At 46.6% G+C, this 17,925-nt stretch overlaps 1 protein-coding gene across 3 annotated transcripts in view; it reads right to left on the bottom strand.

Annotated features, from left to right (window-relative positions):
• Positions 1-1,913: 1,913 nt before the first annotated feature.
• Positions 1,914-17,925, bottom strand: part of ANKRD33B (ankyrin repeat domain 33B) — a gene marked incomplete at its 5' end in the record, with an annotated part of 93,642 nt that continues 77,630 nt past the window's right edge. For 2 of the 3 annotated variants that reach the window (XM_082651475.1, XM_082651477.1), the window contains 2 exons: positions 1,914-4,473; positions 8,194-9,030. In XM_082651475.1, coding sequence (XP_082507601.1) covers positions 8,198-9,030 — 833 coding nt within the window. In that variant the 3' untranslated portion in view covers positions 1,914-4,473; positions 8,194-8,197. Of the gene's footprint in view, positions 4,474-6,074; positions 6,103-8,193; positions 9,031-17,925 lie in introns of those variants that run through there. The other variant, XM_082651476.1, reaches the window with a different exon arrangement.

The raw sequence follows: 17,925 nt of genomic DNA, 5'->3' as shown, positions 1-17,925 counted from the left end.
ACTGCGGGTTTTCGGACCACCTTTCACGTCCCTGGCTGGAAACCAGCTAGGTTATCATCAAGGGAGACAGCCGGAGTGACCTGCTGGGAGCCAGTGACCACGTGAAGGGCTGCTTGCAGAAGCCCTCGAGGTCCTCAAGGGGCAACGCTCTTGACTGCACGACTGCGCAGCACAGACGCACTGCTCTTGGGGCCGGGCCGCCGGACGGGAAGAGCATCTGTCCATCTGTGCTCCTCAGAGCCTCAGGGTGCTCGACGCAGGTCCAGTCGGGGGAATAAAGACCACCTCCCTCACTTTTCATGTCAGTTCTCAGATTTTCTTTCTTTTTTTGGCCATACCCCTTGGACTACAGGATCATAGCTCCCCGACCAGGGATCGAACCCGGGCCCCTGCTGTGGAAGCGCAGAGTCCTAACCACTGGACCGACAGGGACGTCCCTAGTTCTCAGATTTTCTAATAAGGACAGTTCCTTGTATATTACCTTCACATCATTTGTCTTTCACAACAATAAATACAAATAATCTCCAATAATAATCTTGGCCTAGAACAAAACCTTATTTAAAATTTGACATCCTATGTAGGTCCTTAATAATTATGATTCTGGATGAGTAGAATTTAATGACTAAAATTATGGTTTTTAACGTGTCAGACTGCAGATTTTTCAAATGCTGAATAGAACTTCCCAAATAAATAGCTGTTTGTCTTCAGTCCCATCAAAAATTACTGAAAAGATGAATTGTGTATGAATGTCTTTTTAAAAAGTAGCTACAAATCATTAGATAAAACTATAGAAGAAAAATGTTGATTTGGTGTAGGAAAGGCCTTCTTAAATAAGAAATGCAAATATAAACTAAAAAGTCTGGCAAGTTTGACTAAATCAAAATTTAAGACTTACACACGATACCTTAAAGATAAGTGATAAAATGGGAGAAAAAAAATGCAGGATGTGTCAAAGAACTGACTCAAAATTTATAGCAAACTCCTATAAATCAGCAAAAATGACACCAAAGGGTAATTTTTTTTAAAATGAGAAACATATATAACAAAATTTTAAAACAAGAAATAAAAAGACACATGAAAAGATGCTCTACTTCACCAGTAACTCAGGCAATTAAAACGAGATACAATTTCTTAACCATCAGACTGGCAAGCAGCAAGTGCGCTGCAGGGGGAAAGGGGCCTCTTTTGTCCATTGTCGACAGGTGAATATTCAGCAGGCTTTGAAAAGGGCAACACAGCAGTGACTACTGAAATAAAACTCGTCTTCCCTTCTACCGGCAACTCCCACTTCTACACGCTTGTCTTAGAGAAACATTCACTCGTGCATACAAATAGGTAAGTCGGATGAAGGCGCTTCATTACTTACAAGTGGTAAGAACTGAAAAGACTCTAACAGTCCATCATGAGGTCATGGTTAAACGTACCAAAGTGCAGCTCTGCAGAGGAACACTACACAGCAATCAACAAGAACCCTGGGTGAAACTGTATATACCACACTGTACATCACACGAAGGGGAGAAAACATTAAAAATATATTTCTATGTCAAACAGAGAAAAGACAAATATCATGATATCACTTATATGTGGAACCTAAAAAAAATGATACAAATGAACTTATTTACAGAACAGAAATGGACCCACAGACATGGAAGACAAACTTATGGTTACTAAAGGGGAAGGGGCAGAGGGAGAAATTAGGAGCTTGGGATTAACGGATACACACTACTACATATAAAACAGATGAACAACAAGGACCTACTGTTTAGCACAGGGAACTGTACTCAGTTATCTTGTAATAACCTATAATGGAAAAGAATCTGAAAAAGTATATATATATATATATATATATATATATATATACTTTATACTGAAAAAGTATATCTATATCTGAATCACTTTGCTGTACACCTGAAACTAATACAACATTGTAAACCAACTAATAAAAAATAAACTAAATGAACAAAAAAATTATATTATAAATGTATATATTATATAGTATATAACTATATTATATAACATATTATATAATATATATAATAATAATAAATAAATAACAAAACTAAACTTGTTTCTATATACACAGGTAAATAAATCCACAGAAACACAGCTGAAGGATGCCTCCCTACCAGTGGGTACTTCTGAGAAGAGGCAGAAGGTAAAGAGATTATTTTAACACGTGCAGAGGTATTCAGATAGCTCATGAATTTAAAAGTCTTACTTTTGAAATGTGAAAAATAAAAGTGTGTCAGATGAAGGAAGTGCACATCTATTTCGATCAAAATAAGTAACACTAAAAACACTGGTATCATTGTATCATTTTCTAATTTACACACACTTAGGTTTATCCAAGTATCACACCGTTGTACCATAAGACTTTATTTCACAAGTGATTTTAAATTCCGTAGCCAAAACTTCCCCACATTTTTACATGAGCCATATCCTTTTTGCTATGTTTTAAACTTTAGATACAGAGTTTGTTAAAAGAGAAGCTAAAAGGGAAAGACACATTCCTTCTGCTGAATAATATATCCTATTCAACTTAAAGATGGTTATTAACCTTTTGGGTATCAAGAATTGAAACTGCTGGGGTCACATTTATTTGTAGATCCCCAAATAGCCCTGAGGTCTAAATAGAAAAATATCTTTTATAAACTGTAACAAAACTCTCACCTCAAAATAAAACACTATGAAATTTACACAACTATATCCTTATTCAACATTTTTACAATATCCGGAAATCTACGGGATTTTTAGAAATGACAATGAAAATAGTTTTACATTCAGAAAACAAAGCTTATACCAACATGACATAACCTGAAACCAGGCACCTGTGCAGAGTCCATACAGTTCTTAAGTCACCCTTGTTAAAAACACACATTCTCAGACACCCAATACATGAGAGTCAGAACAAGGATTTGAATGAAGAGAATTCCAATGAGATTAGCTTTGCCTGTTTGTTTGAATGGGGTCTATTATTCAAATTCCTTAGGATGGCCGAGAGGCTCACAGGGCTGCTGGTAACACGGCCAGGTTTATAGCATCCTTTTCTGGTTTTCATCCTGTTTGACAGAGCTGTGAGGTTCCAAACCAGCTTCTAGAACTTCTGCTCAAAAGCTGGTGTTAAAGTGCTTCAATGCGTCCTCCCAAAATTTCATAAAGCGTCAAACCAACACAGGCCACTGCCGTGCCTGCAACCGCTGGTTTCATTTTGTTTCTCGTCTTCATTTTCTTCAAAAACAATATAAAGGTGTCCCACTATGATGAAATGATTCTCTCAAAAACCAGACTGTGTTAGTGTTTAGAGTACTGATACTCAGGCAGACTTGGGAACATCTCAGCGCCTCCGCAGGGTAAGATGCTGACTCTGTGGCTAGCCTGGTGCCATGGGGTGAATACCTGGTGGAGCTCCCCAAGCACCCTCTCTGGATTCTGCCCCTCCACGCCAAGGACGCAGCCAAAAGCAGAGCGATGGCCCAGGCCCGGCTACACAACCTCGCCCAGGAGCTCCCACATGAGCCGCCCAGGCCAACACCACCTTGCGACAAGAAGACCTGCGTTATGACACACTGGCTGCGTTCTGTGCCACAGGGGACACACTGGAGGGCTCCCAGTGGGGGTCTTGGGCTGTCCCATCCTCCACTACATGCCATCAAATCAGGTCACACCAGACATTACCTGGGAGCCACAACGGCAGTCCCCTCTGTGAGCACAAAACCCGGACTCCTTCCTGTGTGTGTGTGTGTGTGTGCACACTCATATCACATCACACACCTCCACCTGCAGCTGAGGCCATCAGAGCACTGCAGGGCTGTGCCTTTCACATGAGCCTTATTTCAGGCTGGGTCAGGGTAAGGAGAGTTTTGCACGCAGCCCTGGCATTCAACTGAGTCCCTCAGAAATGAGCTAAATCAAACCAGGCAGTGGTGGTTTTTTGTTTTTTTCCATTTCTTTAAAATAAAACGAAAAACCTCCAGAGGAATTGTTTTAGCCTCTTATTTTAAATGTTAACGAAGAAACACGTGAATTCAAGGGCACAGCCGTGAGTAGCTGATTCAAGAGTTACACGGACGTTTGAAACAAAGTCTAAATGCACGGAGAGGAGAGCAACCAGCGTCTTCAGGAAGAGCTGTTTTGTTGTAAGTTCTTCATGGCAACAGCCCTCCCTCCCGCTGCCATGATTACGTACCCAATGCCAGCTGTTTTCGCAAAGGGGACTTTGTTTTATAAAGGATCCGTCGTGATGGGTCTTCTGCCATTCCTTCCCTAGAAGACCACTGTCCTGCAGGCCCAGCTGAAAGGGGCCCAGCGTGAGCCTGCCGCCGAGGAAACCGAGGACCAGATGCAGACCAGGGCCCTGAGGGATCCTGTGAGCCGGGCACCCACAGCCAAATGCAGAATCCAAACAGTCACCCACGTGGGACGAAAAGGCTCGCAAGGGAACACTTGGGTGGCGCGTTAGGATTTCCCCAAATACTGTGAAAAAGAAAAAGTGTGTCAGCACTTCATCCTATAAAAGATAGATTGCGACTAGCAGCTTACAATAGTTCCTGATAAATCTTAGCACTGCAGGGAACACCTGCATTGTATCAGGATGGGAACTGAGCGAGCACAGGTCTCCAAGTGAACCCGGGGGTAAGCGCTGCACCTGACATCCGTCAGGGCTAGAACTCCTTTAGTGGAGCTCAAGTGAATGATGAAAAGACAGTCTTCCATCTTAATGCAGCGTGGATAAGGGGGGAATCCTGTGATCCTGCCAGAGGCCGCAAGAGTCAAATCGTCCCTCCTTCTTAGTCTTAGCTCATTTATTGGCCCCTCAGGGGGGTTTACTTCATAATAACTCGGTACCCATGATTCTTCCCTGGAGACAGCAGGCTTTGCATCCACTTCAGGATTGGGGTGTGGCCCCCCTCACGGGATGGTTTCACAGCCTCATCTCCACTCAGCGGACTTCCAGAGACCCGGTCGTCCACAGCACGGAAGGAAGCAGACAGAGGCAGCCTGGACCGGCCACGCTGCATCCACAAATCCCACTTTCCAACTGACATCACATCCTCCACTGCAGAATGAGTGAGTAGCAGGGGTGCCTGAAGTTGAGATGACGAACTACTGCAATTTCCAATCCTATTTCTGAGGCATCTAGTGCCGCCAGGAACTCGTGGGGAGGTGCTGCAGAAAAAGTCACGAAGGTCCGCAATGTCACGTGTTGCATTTCTCAAAGGTAGCCAAAGACATGCAAGGTCTCTGAATGACGCGGTCATTCCAGCTTTTCCCTCCCCACTCCCAGCGGTGAGCTTGGCGCTCGACTGACTGTAGAACACGATTCACATAAGCAGATAGAAAACACTGTCACTGTCACACCACACACCCCTGGATCAGATGGGGAGGAAACAATTGCAGAGGTAAAAGCGATGAACGGTCCATCTGTGTTGTCACAGCCATCTCTACGTACATAAAGGCTGCAATTTTTTTTTTTAATACAAGGGTTCACATCCACAAGAGGCAACTGAGAGGCACTGAAGTGACTTCACATCCACTCCAAAGCCGTTTCAGCTGCCAGAGTCCCGAGTTTCTAATAATCAAGAAATCTCAACACGAGGGGTGATTCCCAGGCATCTCCCCAGAAAACAGCAAAACTGACATTGTCTTAGAAATACTTCTTCCATCTAGTTTAATCATAACTCACTCAGATATTAAAAAGTATTAAAATATACTTCAACTCTTCCCCTAACTGTATGTATATATAAATCCCTGAGAGGGTACCTGTCAAGTTGAAATTCACTATTTACAGTTAACAGACATCAGGAGTGCAAGCAGACACGGGATCTACAGCAGGGCGGTGCTGTCACCCGCCAGGAGGGCAAACCAAGTCTCCCTCCCTAAAGAAAAAAAGGGGGAAAGTGCGCGGTGGAGGTGGGGGAATTGTGCCAACATTCTGCACAGAAGCAGCGGCGGAATCTGCCGTTCATTCACTCCTGGGTGTTGGGAGGGCACGACATGATAATTCCACAGGGCACTGTTGATCTCTCAGCATTGCCTTGCTTTTCCGCCCTTTTTAGATCTCAGAGTAGTGGTGCCAGGGATGATCAAGGCATTTAGCTAAATCTGGAGCAGAAAACAGGCAAAACAAAGAAAAAGCAAATAAGGAAAAAAGGAGGCAAAGGGGTCAGCAGGGAATGTATGTGGTGACGGAGCTGGGGGGGACACTGCTCATCAGTGCCGCATCCCTGACTGACACTGGAGGGGAGGGAGGAGGGCTGACTCCTTGGTGAGAAAAATGCAGCTAACCATTCAAAGCAACGAAAATACATAAACACGAAAATGATCTCAAAGGATATGGATTGGACTGCCAGGGAAACGGGTGTTTCTCTCCACGTCGGGGACCAGCTTTCATCTCATCCAAGGGGACTTGGCCAACCTCAACTCTTAGACACGAAAGTGATCCAACAGCCAACTACATCAGTGATGCTCAAAGTGGGTCCAGACCTCTGTGCCTTTCTTCTTGTGCCCTTCTGGGATGAGGGAGGAACCCACTAAAATCTGACTTTAAGAGCTGTATTATCGTCACGCCTGTCTCCCACCAGTCTGGGTGCAGCCTGATGGTCTGTTTATTGAGATTTGGGGGAAGGTGAGTGTGAGATGCTCAACTCTGAAGGATGGGGCAGAAGGGGGAGAGTGGCGCTACCCCGCCCACGTAATGAGACAGACACGTGCTCATTACCGCATAGCCAGGGAGCACGACTTCCCCTGCGAATCTAGAGTTATAATAAAGAGCTTCCAAACTGGTCTGTAATATTTTAAATCTATGGCTTCTGAGCAGAATAATATTTAAATAAAGTGCTGTTGGTAGTGCATATGTGAGAGAGACTCTGCAACCCAGATGGCCAGAGATTCATTAGAATTTCTCAGTGCTTTGGAGATAACTCCCTCGGAGAGCTCAGGGCCCGGGGCAAATCACATACATGCTCTGCCGAAGGCCCAACATCTTGGAAATTCTACAAAGTCGGCATAAGGGTAAAGTGAAGATCAGGGGCAGTCATCAAAGGAAAAATGAAAGTAATTCCACACCAGGGATTCCTTGGAATTGAGTCAGGAGGAGGAAGCAACCCAGCTCACTCCAGGCAAATTTGCCTAAAACATGTTTGCTTAAGTATTCGATTGTAATCCCTGTTTCTCTAAAAAATTTACGCCTGCCCCCATTTCAGCAGTCTGCAGAACACTGGGTTCCTTAGGCTTTTTGCATCTTTTTTACATTTTAAGGATATCTGAATTCAATTTATCTAAGAGCACATACCTTACTTTTGTATTTCTAGTAATAATTTATTAGATTTGCCCCTATTTTCTTAAATACTTTTTTCTTATGTCAATATCTATTTTTCAATATGTTCAAGACTTTGTATACAGTTTATCGAAAATCCCTTGCTTAAAATGAGTTTAGTCCTAGCAATAAATACGTGCTTCTGTACGCAGTCTCATACTTTGACAACTGGGTTTTCATCATTTTTTAGCACTGGATGGACAAGAGAGCTTAAAAAGTAAGATACAAGGAAATCTGATTCCTCTATCTTACTTGATCGTTTTGCTGTAAAGTAAATGTCTCCATCAAATGGAAAGAAATATTCTGCATCACTTAATCCAATTAAGAACGTGCAGTGCTCATGGGCACCCCCATGAGATGGAAAGGCAAAGACCCAAACAAACAGCAAAAGGGGGGAGAATGCCACTAATTCTGTGTGAAATCATAGAGATATCACAAGTAATCATTGCTAGAAACGGTACTTTAAACAAAGGGTCTTCAGACAAATGCATTAAAACCATCCTAAGTACAAAGAGCCCCATCTTTGCATGGGGCTGGTAAAGTGCTGCACATCTGACTGTGATTAAAAACACAGAATTATACAGAAAACGCCCTTCTGACAAACTGGTCTTAAAAATTTCTTAACTGAGGTTCTAAAGATAAACTTTTAGGTAAAACGCCCACTAAGTGTACTGACTGCTAGGGGAACTGGTTTTAGGCAAATCGATTCGTGCTATGCCCAATTCACTCTTGGGTGCAGCCTGAACAAACACAAACGCTTTCTCGGGCCGAAGGAGCCTGCGGGCACTGGGACGTGTGGTGCGTAAAAGGCAAGGGCCGGGCGGAGGTTCTGCGTCCTTCTCCCCGCCGCCCCCCCCCCAACACCCGCACCCACCCACCCCGTCACGTCCTTTTCCTCCAGGACGGTGCCCGCTTCTCCTTGTGCGCCGTGGCCAGCCGCTGCTTCTCTGCCTCTTCCGCCTTCCTTCTTTCCTCCTTGGCCTCCTTGTACCGCCACTTGGGGAGCTGCAGGTGGGTGCTGTCCTTGGTGCTGCCCTTCGCGGCCCGCTCGGGCTGGAAGGCGGGCGCGGGCGCCTTGCTGATGCGCACCTTGGGGATGACCACGCCCGGCCGCACGCTGCTCCGCCGCAGCAGCTGCAGGGACAGGAGGCTGGCCTTCCGCGGGGCAGCTGGCAGCTGGGAAGAAGGCGTGGAGCTGGCTCTGGGGGCCCCCTCTCTGGAGACCCCCGCGGTCTGGGAGGTCCGGAATCGCTGCTCGGCGCCTTGCGCTTTGTCCCTCTCTTGGGCTTGCGTGTCCGGGCGCCCCCGTGCCGCCAGGATTTCCTGCACCGCCAGCCGCCTTTTCCCCACACAGGGGGGGTTCTCGGGGCACATGGTCTGGCAGACGACGGCCACGGCGGGGCTGTAGAGGCTTGTGGTCATCCTGACCATGTGGTCCAGGACGCCCCCATCCTCCAGGCCTTGGCGCAAGCGGGAGGTAAGCATGGACCGCACAAACGCGGTGAGCCTCTGCAAGCAGTTCTTGGAGCCCGCAGGCTTCGGACCCGCCTCGGGGGCCAGCGGCAGCTCTGGCTTGTACTTTTCCCCAAACTGCTCTGGGCAGGGTCGCTCCAGCAGCCTCTGGATGACGTGGACCGCTTCAAACCGTCCCGTGTAAGTAGCCCACTCCTGGGACGACATTCCGCGGTGAGGGTCCCTGGCGTGGACATCTGCCCCTGAAAACCGCAAAGTAGAAACAGGAATGGGTGGATGCAATAAGACCTCCCTTCCACAGGCAGAAAACGAAAAGACAGTGAAATGGATCAAAGGCGAAACTTCCAAAACCTTCTAACAGACCCTACCCTGGAGCTGGGCCACCTGGATGAACCCACACCTGACCGTCACCTCTTGCGTTTACTATTGTAACACAACCGACCTTTTGTTTTTGCGGTACACACTGCTGTGGCCTCTCCCGTTGCGGAGCACGGGCTCCGGACGCGCAGGCGCAGCGGCCGTGGCTCACGGGCCCAGCCGCTCCGCGGCATGTGGGATCTTCCCGGACCGGGGCACGAACCCGTGTCCCCTGCATCGGCAGGTGGACTCCCAACCACTGCGCCACCAGGGAAGCCCCACAACCGACCTTTAAGTGTTCCACTTAATGGTTTATCTTTCCTAAATAAAACCCCCTAAACTCAGCACCTAAATCGTGGAATTTTTTTATAGAAATAAGATTTCATGGCTTTCCAGCAATGGAGGCACAATCAGACCAGAAAGGTGCTTTGTAACACTTGGCAGATGATACTAGAATATTCTAAAAATACTAACAGTAACTCACGGGCAAAGCATTCAGTGTCCTATTTATTTATCATCTCCCTTTTTCCTCCAAGAGCTCTTGTGGGGACGATTATGGTTCTTATCTTAGGAAACGTGTGGTCCTTCACTTTTCGTGCTGGTGGTTAGTTGGTCGTGGGTCGTGGGCTTCTCCAGGACAGAGGCAGTTTAAGCAAAAACTTAGTCATTTTTGCTTCCTTAACACATACAGTTCTGGCTGGTAGGAGGCATGCATTTAATAAACGTTTGTTACAGAATAGATGGTGGTCCCAGTGGCTGAGGGCACTGCTGGAGACCTCGAAGCTGGTAAGAGAGAAGTGCTCAGACCTGGGTCCTGACCCTCAGCTGCCTGCACTTCCCACCACCGTGCTGGGGGGCTCTTCCTCTGTGACACTTTTCTGTGTCAACAGGGCCAGGGTCAAGTACTCAGGGACTTAATCCAACACTAATCTAGATGCGCTGTGAAGCTGTTTTGTAGGCGCAGTTAGCATCCACAACTGGTTGACTTTTAAGTCCAGATTACCACCCCAAATGTGGGTGAGCCTCGTCCAAGGTCTCAGGAGCAAAAGTTGAAGTTTCCTGGAGAAGAAAGAATTCAGCCTGAAGACTGCAGCATCCACTCCTGCCCAGGTCTCCAGCCCACTGGCCTGTCCTATAGATTCCAGGCTTACCAACCCCCCAAATCACGTGAGCCAATTCCCTAAAATAAATCTCTTAATATATATCTCCCATCGGTTCTGTCTTTCTGCAGGACAGAGGCTGCATCTCCTACACCCTCACGGTCTCCCTTACACTGGTCACTTCCTTAATCTCCTCCTACCAGCCACTGCCCCCTCTTAACATTGCAAAGTTAAACTTCAGCTCAACTTGATGAAATGTTCGTAAGTTTCAGCTTGGTAGTAAAATAGAAATTAACCAGGGATTGCTGTTCAATTAATCTTGGTCCAATCTCAGCTGAATACACAGTTAAAAATCATTCAGGATTTCAAGTCCCATTAGTCATATTTCCACTGGCAGAGCAATGTGGGAAGTAGGGCAATTATCTAGTCTACCCAGGGACCAGGCCCAGCAGAAGCTTCCGCATTTACATCCCACACAGACCGGGGTGTCCCACACGCGATGCCTGGTGAATACGAACGAGAGCAGCAGGGGGTCTCAGCAACTTCCCCGCCCCATAGCCCTCAGTGGCCCCACGGCTGAGGCAGACGCAGCTCACCTGAGCTCGCCCGGTAATGCTCTTAATTCTGTGACACGTTAAAGAACGTATCAGAAGAGTGGTAATTATTGGGAACTGGAAATCACGATGGAACTCATTAGCTACAGTACAATTTATAAACGGACTCAAACGAAAAGGGGGCAGTAAAAATGTCATTGCAAAAAATAGATGACACATTAAACCTTAATTCGTTGCACGTCACTTAAAAAAGGAGCAAACTGAAAAATTAAAATCTTAATGAATGCTGCTTGAAAGAGACATTTTTCAAATGCTAATGGAAAACTAAAGGAACAGCTGTCAAAAGTTGAGTGCACCTCTTCCTTTTCAAAATCACCTTGGAAAATACAAACACTGTAAAGAATAGAGGCCATTCTGACTATAATGCAGCTCGAGAATCTGAGTCATGCTGTAAATGAGGGATTCACTTCCTTAAGAAAGTACTATTAAGGGTAATATTAAAGGCCTGGGCATAGTCATTCAATCATGAAAAGCAAGTACTGACGATTAGCACGTTATACTTGTATCTTTTTAGAAAAAAAGGCGCACCTCTGAAAGGCCAAAGTACCCATCGCCTGCCCCAGAGACGCCCGGCATCCTCATGCCCCCACCCCACGTTGTTTCGCCCAGGGCTCCAGCCGTGCAAAGGCTGGGCTCCTGCCAATGAGTCCCTTTGCTGCCACGTTAAGTGCTGTGAGCTGTCTGTACAGAATCCTCTATTTTATTCAAGGCAGCAACTGCTCAGTTCTAGGCAATGCATCATGACTGCTCTATCCCTGAGGTTCAAAACTTGGCCATACTGACATTTGGGGCCAGATGACTATTTGTTTGGGGGACTGTAGGGCTTTTAACAGCATCCCTGTTCTCTGTGCACTAGATGCCAGTAGCGTTCCACCAGTTGTGACAACCGAAAATGTCCCCTGGGGGATCACACATATCCCCACCCCACTGAGGATTATGGTTCTGACCTCGATGACCTGCCTTGTTGTTCCCCATTCTCCCAGTCTCCCTTGCAGCTGGTCAGTGAGCCCCAAAGAGAAGGCTGCTGCACCCTGATCGAAGAGACCGATGGATCTGAGGCCTGGAGCTCTGGTGACCATCGTGCAGTCATGAGGTGACCAGTCAACACACTGGCAGGTGGCTGGGGGGCTGTGTGGAGCTGAGTGGACAAGAGGAAGAAACCTGGGTCTGTGATGTCCTCACGGAGTCCAGGGCCAAGCTCTGCATGGTGACTTCCAGTGAGGCGAGACAGACAGACACTTGCTTTCTTTAAGCCACCGTCAAGTCAGGATTTCTGTTACTGGAAGCAGAAAGCATTCTAAAAGGGACTAAAGGAAAACAATCTACCTTCCGTTGCTCATTCTTAGGACGCTTTCCCCCAACAGTCAAGGCCAGGTACGTGGGACCAGCAGGAGGCAGGCAGAGCCCAGGGTGTGTCGCTTCCTTTCCTATTTATCTATAAGCCCCCATCCCCATGTTATCTTATCTATAAGCCCCCATCCCCATGTTATCTTATCTATAAGCCCCCATCCCCATGTTACCTACCCTTGAGAGCCCCAATCTGGTCCCCCTCCTGCCGAGAGACCCTTCTGGTCATGTCAGATAGTTAGACATGAGCGGGTCCCTGCCCCAGCCTGGACGGGGTCATCTTTCCCTCCCCCATCTGGACACTGGTGATTAGAACATGCCCAGAGAGCCACCCTTTTGTGGTCAAGGACCGTTAAGTCTCCAGCCTTATCAAGACCAAACAAGACAAAACCACCAGCACAGCTTGGTGCAGGCATCCCAAGACCTAAAAGGTGACTCAGAGTAACCCGGGGTTCGTTACGCCGTGTTTGTAATAAATTAGCATTGTGGTTTCTGCATCCGTCACCCTTCTGTGGGTTCTGCCCGGGTGCCTGTGGGTAAGCGCCTGCGCAGAGGGAAGAAGTTATATAACCTAAAGCTGTCGATCAGCTTGGCAGTCAAATGATGCAGGACCTCAGGGGATTTCCACCACTCTGAAAAACCAACCCCAGCCCTACCGCGGGGCTGCTTCCAGTTTCCAAACAACCCCGCGCCCCTTCTCTCTCTCCGGAGTGTACTTTTGCTTTGCTTAATAAAAAACGCTTGCTCCTTAAAACTGCTCTATGTCTCTGGACTGAATTCTTTCTCTTCGAGAGGACGAGAGCCGAGGGAATCGCCTTTTTCCGCCGGTGACAGTCACCACAAGACCACTGTGGACCGGTCCTTACAGGCCTCCTCCTGTGCTGTCTGTGGCCTGTATCTTGGGCACCTGGGGTATACTCAGGATGCAGGGTCACAGGGGAGAGCCCTTGAAGGGGGTGGGGCGGGTGATCCCACCCTACCCTCAGGCATTTCAGTCTTTCAGAGGGTCTCAGCAGGGCTCAAGCCCACAGCCTGCAGGGTAGCCAGCTAATGAGCTCACACTGGTTCGTTTTCCAGTCTTCCCAATCTGGCTTCCTTATCCCTGACCAGCATCCAAGGGTGACTTTCCAAAACAACGTGCCCCACGGTTGGCTCTCGTGGATGCCCAGGCTAAGACGGTGCCCTTGGTGATATGAAATGCCTGATTTTTAGCCCTTTCTCTGCCGAATAACTTGACACTATTCCAACTTAGTCACAGAAAATTCATGTTTTCCTCTATAAACAGAAAGAAACCTCTCTGGTGATATCATATCCTTCGGCCTTCCAGAAACACATAGTCAGGGCTTGCCTAAGACAAGGATGAGCACACGATGTACAGCGGGAGTGCCTCTGCTCTCTGTTCATTAAACGAGCCTCCTACACCTTCCTTTCCGTCTGCTTTGTTGCCCGGAATCCCAGGGAGATTCAAGGCTTCTGTTTGCTTGTTTTTGCTCCCCAAGTGCCGCAGCAATGACACCAACACCTCAGGTATGAAAGCCAGCTCTCTTAAGCCAGTCTGGAACCTGCCAACCTCCACCAGGTTCTGCTTCTCTTCAGAGATAATCACGGCTTCCCTCATACGGCTTCTAAGAGCATTTATTAAATACACCTGTCACTTGGGGGTATTAATATTCCACTGAATTAACAAGGCTCTGCAGCCCTATCCCCAACCCCTGGGATCTCATCAGCAGAGCTGACGTTACTCCTCGGGATGCCAAAAACCAAAGAGCCAATATATCAGCTGTTCAGAACTTGGTTATATATATATATATTTTTAAATTTATTTATTTAATTTATTTATTCTTGGCTGCGCTGGGTCTTCGTTGCTGCGCGCGGGCTTTCTTTAGTTGCGGCGAGCGGGGGCTACTCTTCGTTGCGGTGTGCGGGCTGCTCCTTGCGATGGCTTCTCTTGTAGGGGAGCACGGGCTCTAGGCGCACGGGCTTCAGTAGTTGTGGTGCATGGGCTCAGTAGTTGTGGCTTGCGGGCTCTAGAGCACAGGCTCAGTAGTTGTGGCCCACGGGCTTAGTTGCTCCGCGGCATGTGGGATCCTCCAGGACCAGGGCTCGAACTCGTGTCCCCTGCATTGGCAGGTGGATTCTTAACCACTGCATCACCAGGGAAGCCGGAGAACTTGGTTATATTTCTATTAAAAGCCTGAGTTCTGGTAATTCTGACACTATTTCGTTCTGCCCAACAAGGTAAGATAAGAGCTGATATGCACCTACAGGTTATGAACTATTGGAAAATCTAAACAGTCTAGGGGGGCATTCAATTCAATGATTCACTATTTCCAAAAGGAAATAGTTCTTATTGAATATTATGAAACTGCAACTCGGAAATTCAACCCAGGTGCAGAAAGACACTCAGGTTCAGAAGAACACGGCACTTGAAAAAATGAGAATGAGATACACAGTTTTATCCTAACTATTAATATGTAGTAATGCTCGTGCCTTTTGCTTTTAAAATGATCACAGGATGACCTGATTCTGTAAACATCAATCCGAAAGAAATACCCAGATTTTAGGATCTTTACAGGCTTAGTTCTTCTTAATATTGATAAATTCAAACGGAAATAAGAAGACTTTAAAATACTGTTGCAAATTGTTTAACCATTTCAACAAGTATCCTATTGCTATGTACCAAACCCAGGAAAGGCATTCAATCACGTATTGTTTTTTCTTTTAAAACATACACACTCATCTGTAAGAAGAAAATGTGACCCACTTTCCTGGGAAAAAGTATAAGGTAACTTAGTGGCAACAGTAAAAAATGAAAATAGTCTGTAAGTTAAACAAGAAAAGCCTTAGAGGGCAGCTCAAAAGCTCCCTGAAAAAGGCGTCAGATTTTCTTTTCACTTTTCCCTTCATTTCCCATTTACATTCGTTATATCAGTGGTTTTCAACAAGAGGCCACTTTCCCACTAGGGGACGTCTGGCAATGACTGGAGATATTTTTGATCATCACAACTGGGGGGGTGCTACAGTCACCTAGTGTGCAGAGGCCAGGCATGCTGCTAAACAACCCACAGGACAGCCCGACCACGAAGAATTATCTGGCCCCAAACATCAGCAGTGCCAGGATGAAGAAACCTGAGTTACCCTCCATAGAAAGTTTAAGTATCTGATCACAAGGATATTTTCAAAGGGAAAAATATACCATAGTTTTTCATTCATTTAACACATAATAGTGAACACATAAAGTCACCAATAACAATGACAACCAACAATGACTGATGGCTTCCTCCATGCCAGGCGAGCCCCTGAGAGCTGTGAAGTGTGAACTCACTCAATACACATCATGACCTCCTGCAGTAACTACTGACATTCACCGAATTTTACAGAAGAAACAGGCCCAGAGCAGGAGGTGGCTGGCCCTGGGTATAGAGAGCCTGAATGGTGGGGCTGGAATTTGAAACCAGGGGTCCTGATTTCCAAGTTGGTTCTATTGGCCATTCTGCTCTGACCAGTCACAGTTCAGGAACAGAGGCACGAGAGGTCTGCACTCGTGTGGATTATTCTAGACTTTGATGGGGTTGTGCTCACGTTGACAGGAACAGGAAAGGTAGGGTATATAAAACCTAATGCCAAATTTGTTATCCAAATAACTAAGGGAAAAGAAAAAAAAACACATGAGCATTGAACACACTGCCCTCAAGCAGGCCCATCTCTCGCGAGATCTGAAAGGTTCTGTGATCTGTAAATGCCTGAAACCTCTACCAGACTCAGGGAAAAAATGACAGCAAATCCCATGCACGGTCCAGACTGATTAGAAGGCAATTAATCTGAAAACAAGAGGGTTTGTAATTCAAATTAATTCATTGGGGAAAATGCCTCGATTGACATCGAAAGGTTTTGGTTGTAAAAGTGAATTGCTAATTTACACTCAATTATAACTAGATCCAGAAGCAGTAAAAGCAGACGAAGCTCCCCCCAAAACACAAAAGCATCCTAATCACCATTAAATTAGGAGGAACCGTCCCTCCCTGATGTCATTGATAAACCCTGTGGAAACGGCTACCTCACTTTAAAAAAATGAAACTGTCACTGAGTCAAAAGAACCACCAATGAGATTAATTTTAATTAGGATCTTTTTTAATTCCAAGAAGGTTTTCATCTTCGAAGCCTCTGTCTTCGCTTACTGAATTTATTTTTCTTACAGCATCCCCTAAAACACTTCAGCTAAAGCAGGAGAAAAAAACAATCCAAAGTAGGTTTGTAACAAATCCTGTAACCCCAATCTAATCACAAGGAAAAAGACAGATGGGCTCAGGTTGGGGGACCAGTGTTCATTGGGCAGTGTCAAGACCAAGTCATGGACAAGGCATGAAGACTGAGCAACTTCTGGGGACCAGAACAGACTGGGGACATGTGACAACTCAGTGTGGGAGCCTGGCTGGGATGCTGGAACAGAAAGGGGCCATCTGTGGAAGAACTGGTGACATCTGGATAAAGTCTGGACTTTAGTGACTTGTATTGTGCAGTTTCTGCCTCTCGGTAAGATGCTAACATGGTCAGGGGAGGGAGGGCGGTGCTGAGTCGGGGCTCTGTGGGTGCTCTCTCTACTATCTCTGTCGCTTTTCCATACACCTAAAATTATCCCCAAATGAAGGTTTATTTACAAAAAGAAGCAAGTTGTCTACACAGAGCTACTAGCCCAGGCTGATGCCTGGAAGAATTTTAACGTGGTCCTCAAGATACTGAGACTGGAGGGGATGCCGCCTCTCTGGGAGCTCGTAGGGCCAAGCAAGACCGGCTGAACCCAGTGCCAAGAACAGAAACAAAATAAACTAAGATAATGAAATCAAATAATGGCGCAACAGCATCTCCCCCTGCTTGAGATGCTCCCTCTGCGCCTGACCCTGGGTGTGTGCTTCACACAAATTTTCTCATTTTATTGCCAGAATAACCCAGTGAGGTGGTGCCCTAACAATGATCATCAATTCCATTTTAGAGTGAGGGGGAAAACAGCTAGAGATTAGTCGCAAGGAATTCAGCTCAGTAATTCCTTAAATATGTATAGCCCCAGAGAGTTTACAAAGTGATGTATTTCATCCTCAGGGAGGTGGGGAAGAAGTCATTACTCCCATTTCACAGATGAGGACAGAGAGGCTCAGAGGAGGGGCTTCCCTCAAGATGATGAGGCCAAAAGGGCAAAGGGGGGCCTGCCGTGCTGGCCCAGCCTGAGAACATTCCACTGTGATGCCAGGCAGAAAGAAACTGCCCCACACAGAAACCAAGACCCCTAAAACCCAGTCCCACTCCCGCAATTTATGATGAACCTCTCTACCCAAAACTTTAATCCCTTTCTTGTCCCACTCCTGTTCTCCTCAGGATTGATGCAAATCAAAGAAAAGGGGGGATTGAAACCGAGCAGGACCCTGTGAGGTCTTCCCGGGTGCAAAAGCCCATCTGTGTCCCCTGTTTCTTGTTTGTAGAAAAAGGCTTTAGTCTCCTAGGCCTTCCTCGGGTTCCAAAGAGCAGACTTAAGCAGTTAATGACCAGGACAACAGAGTCACAGGACTCCGAGTTCCTCCTGAAGGGATATAGGTGACAATCTGGTGCGTATCTTTGAGTTGTTCTGCAGAAACTAAGACCCCCTCCCAGTGGAGGATGGTGACTCTATGCTGACCACAAGTACTAGATCCCAGACCGGCTGGAACCCAAAGGTTGATGGTTGAGA

This window comes from Grampus griseus (genome assembly GCF_964374135.1).
Source record: "Grampus griseus genome assembly, chromosome: 3".
NCBI lineage: Eukaryota > Metazoa > Chordata > Mammalia > Artiodactyla > Delphinidae > Grampus > Grampus griseus.
Note: the sequence above shows the minus strand (reverse complement) of the source record. Positions and strands in the feature narration are given on the sequence as shown.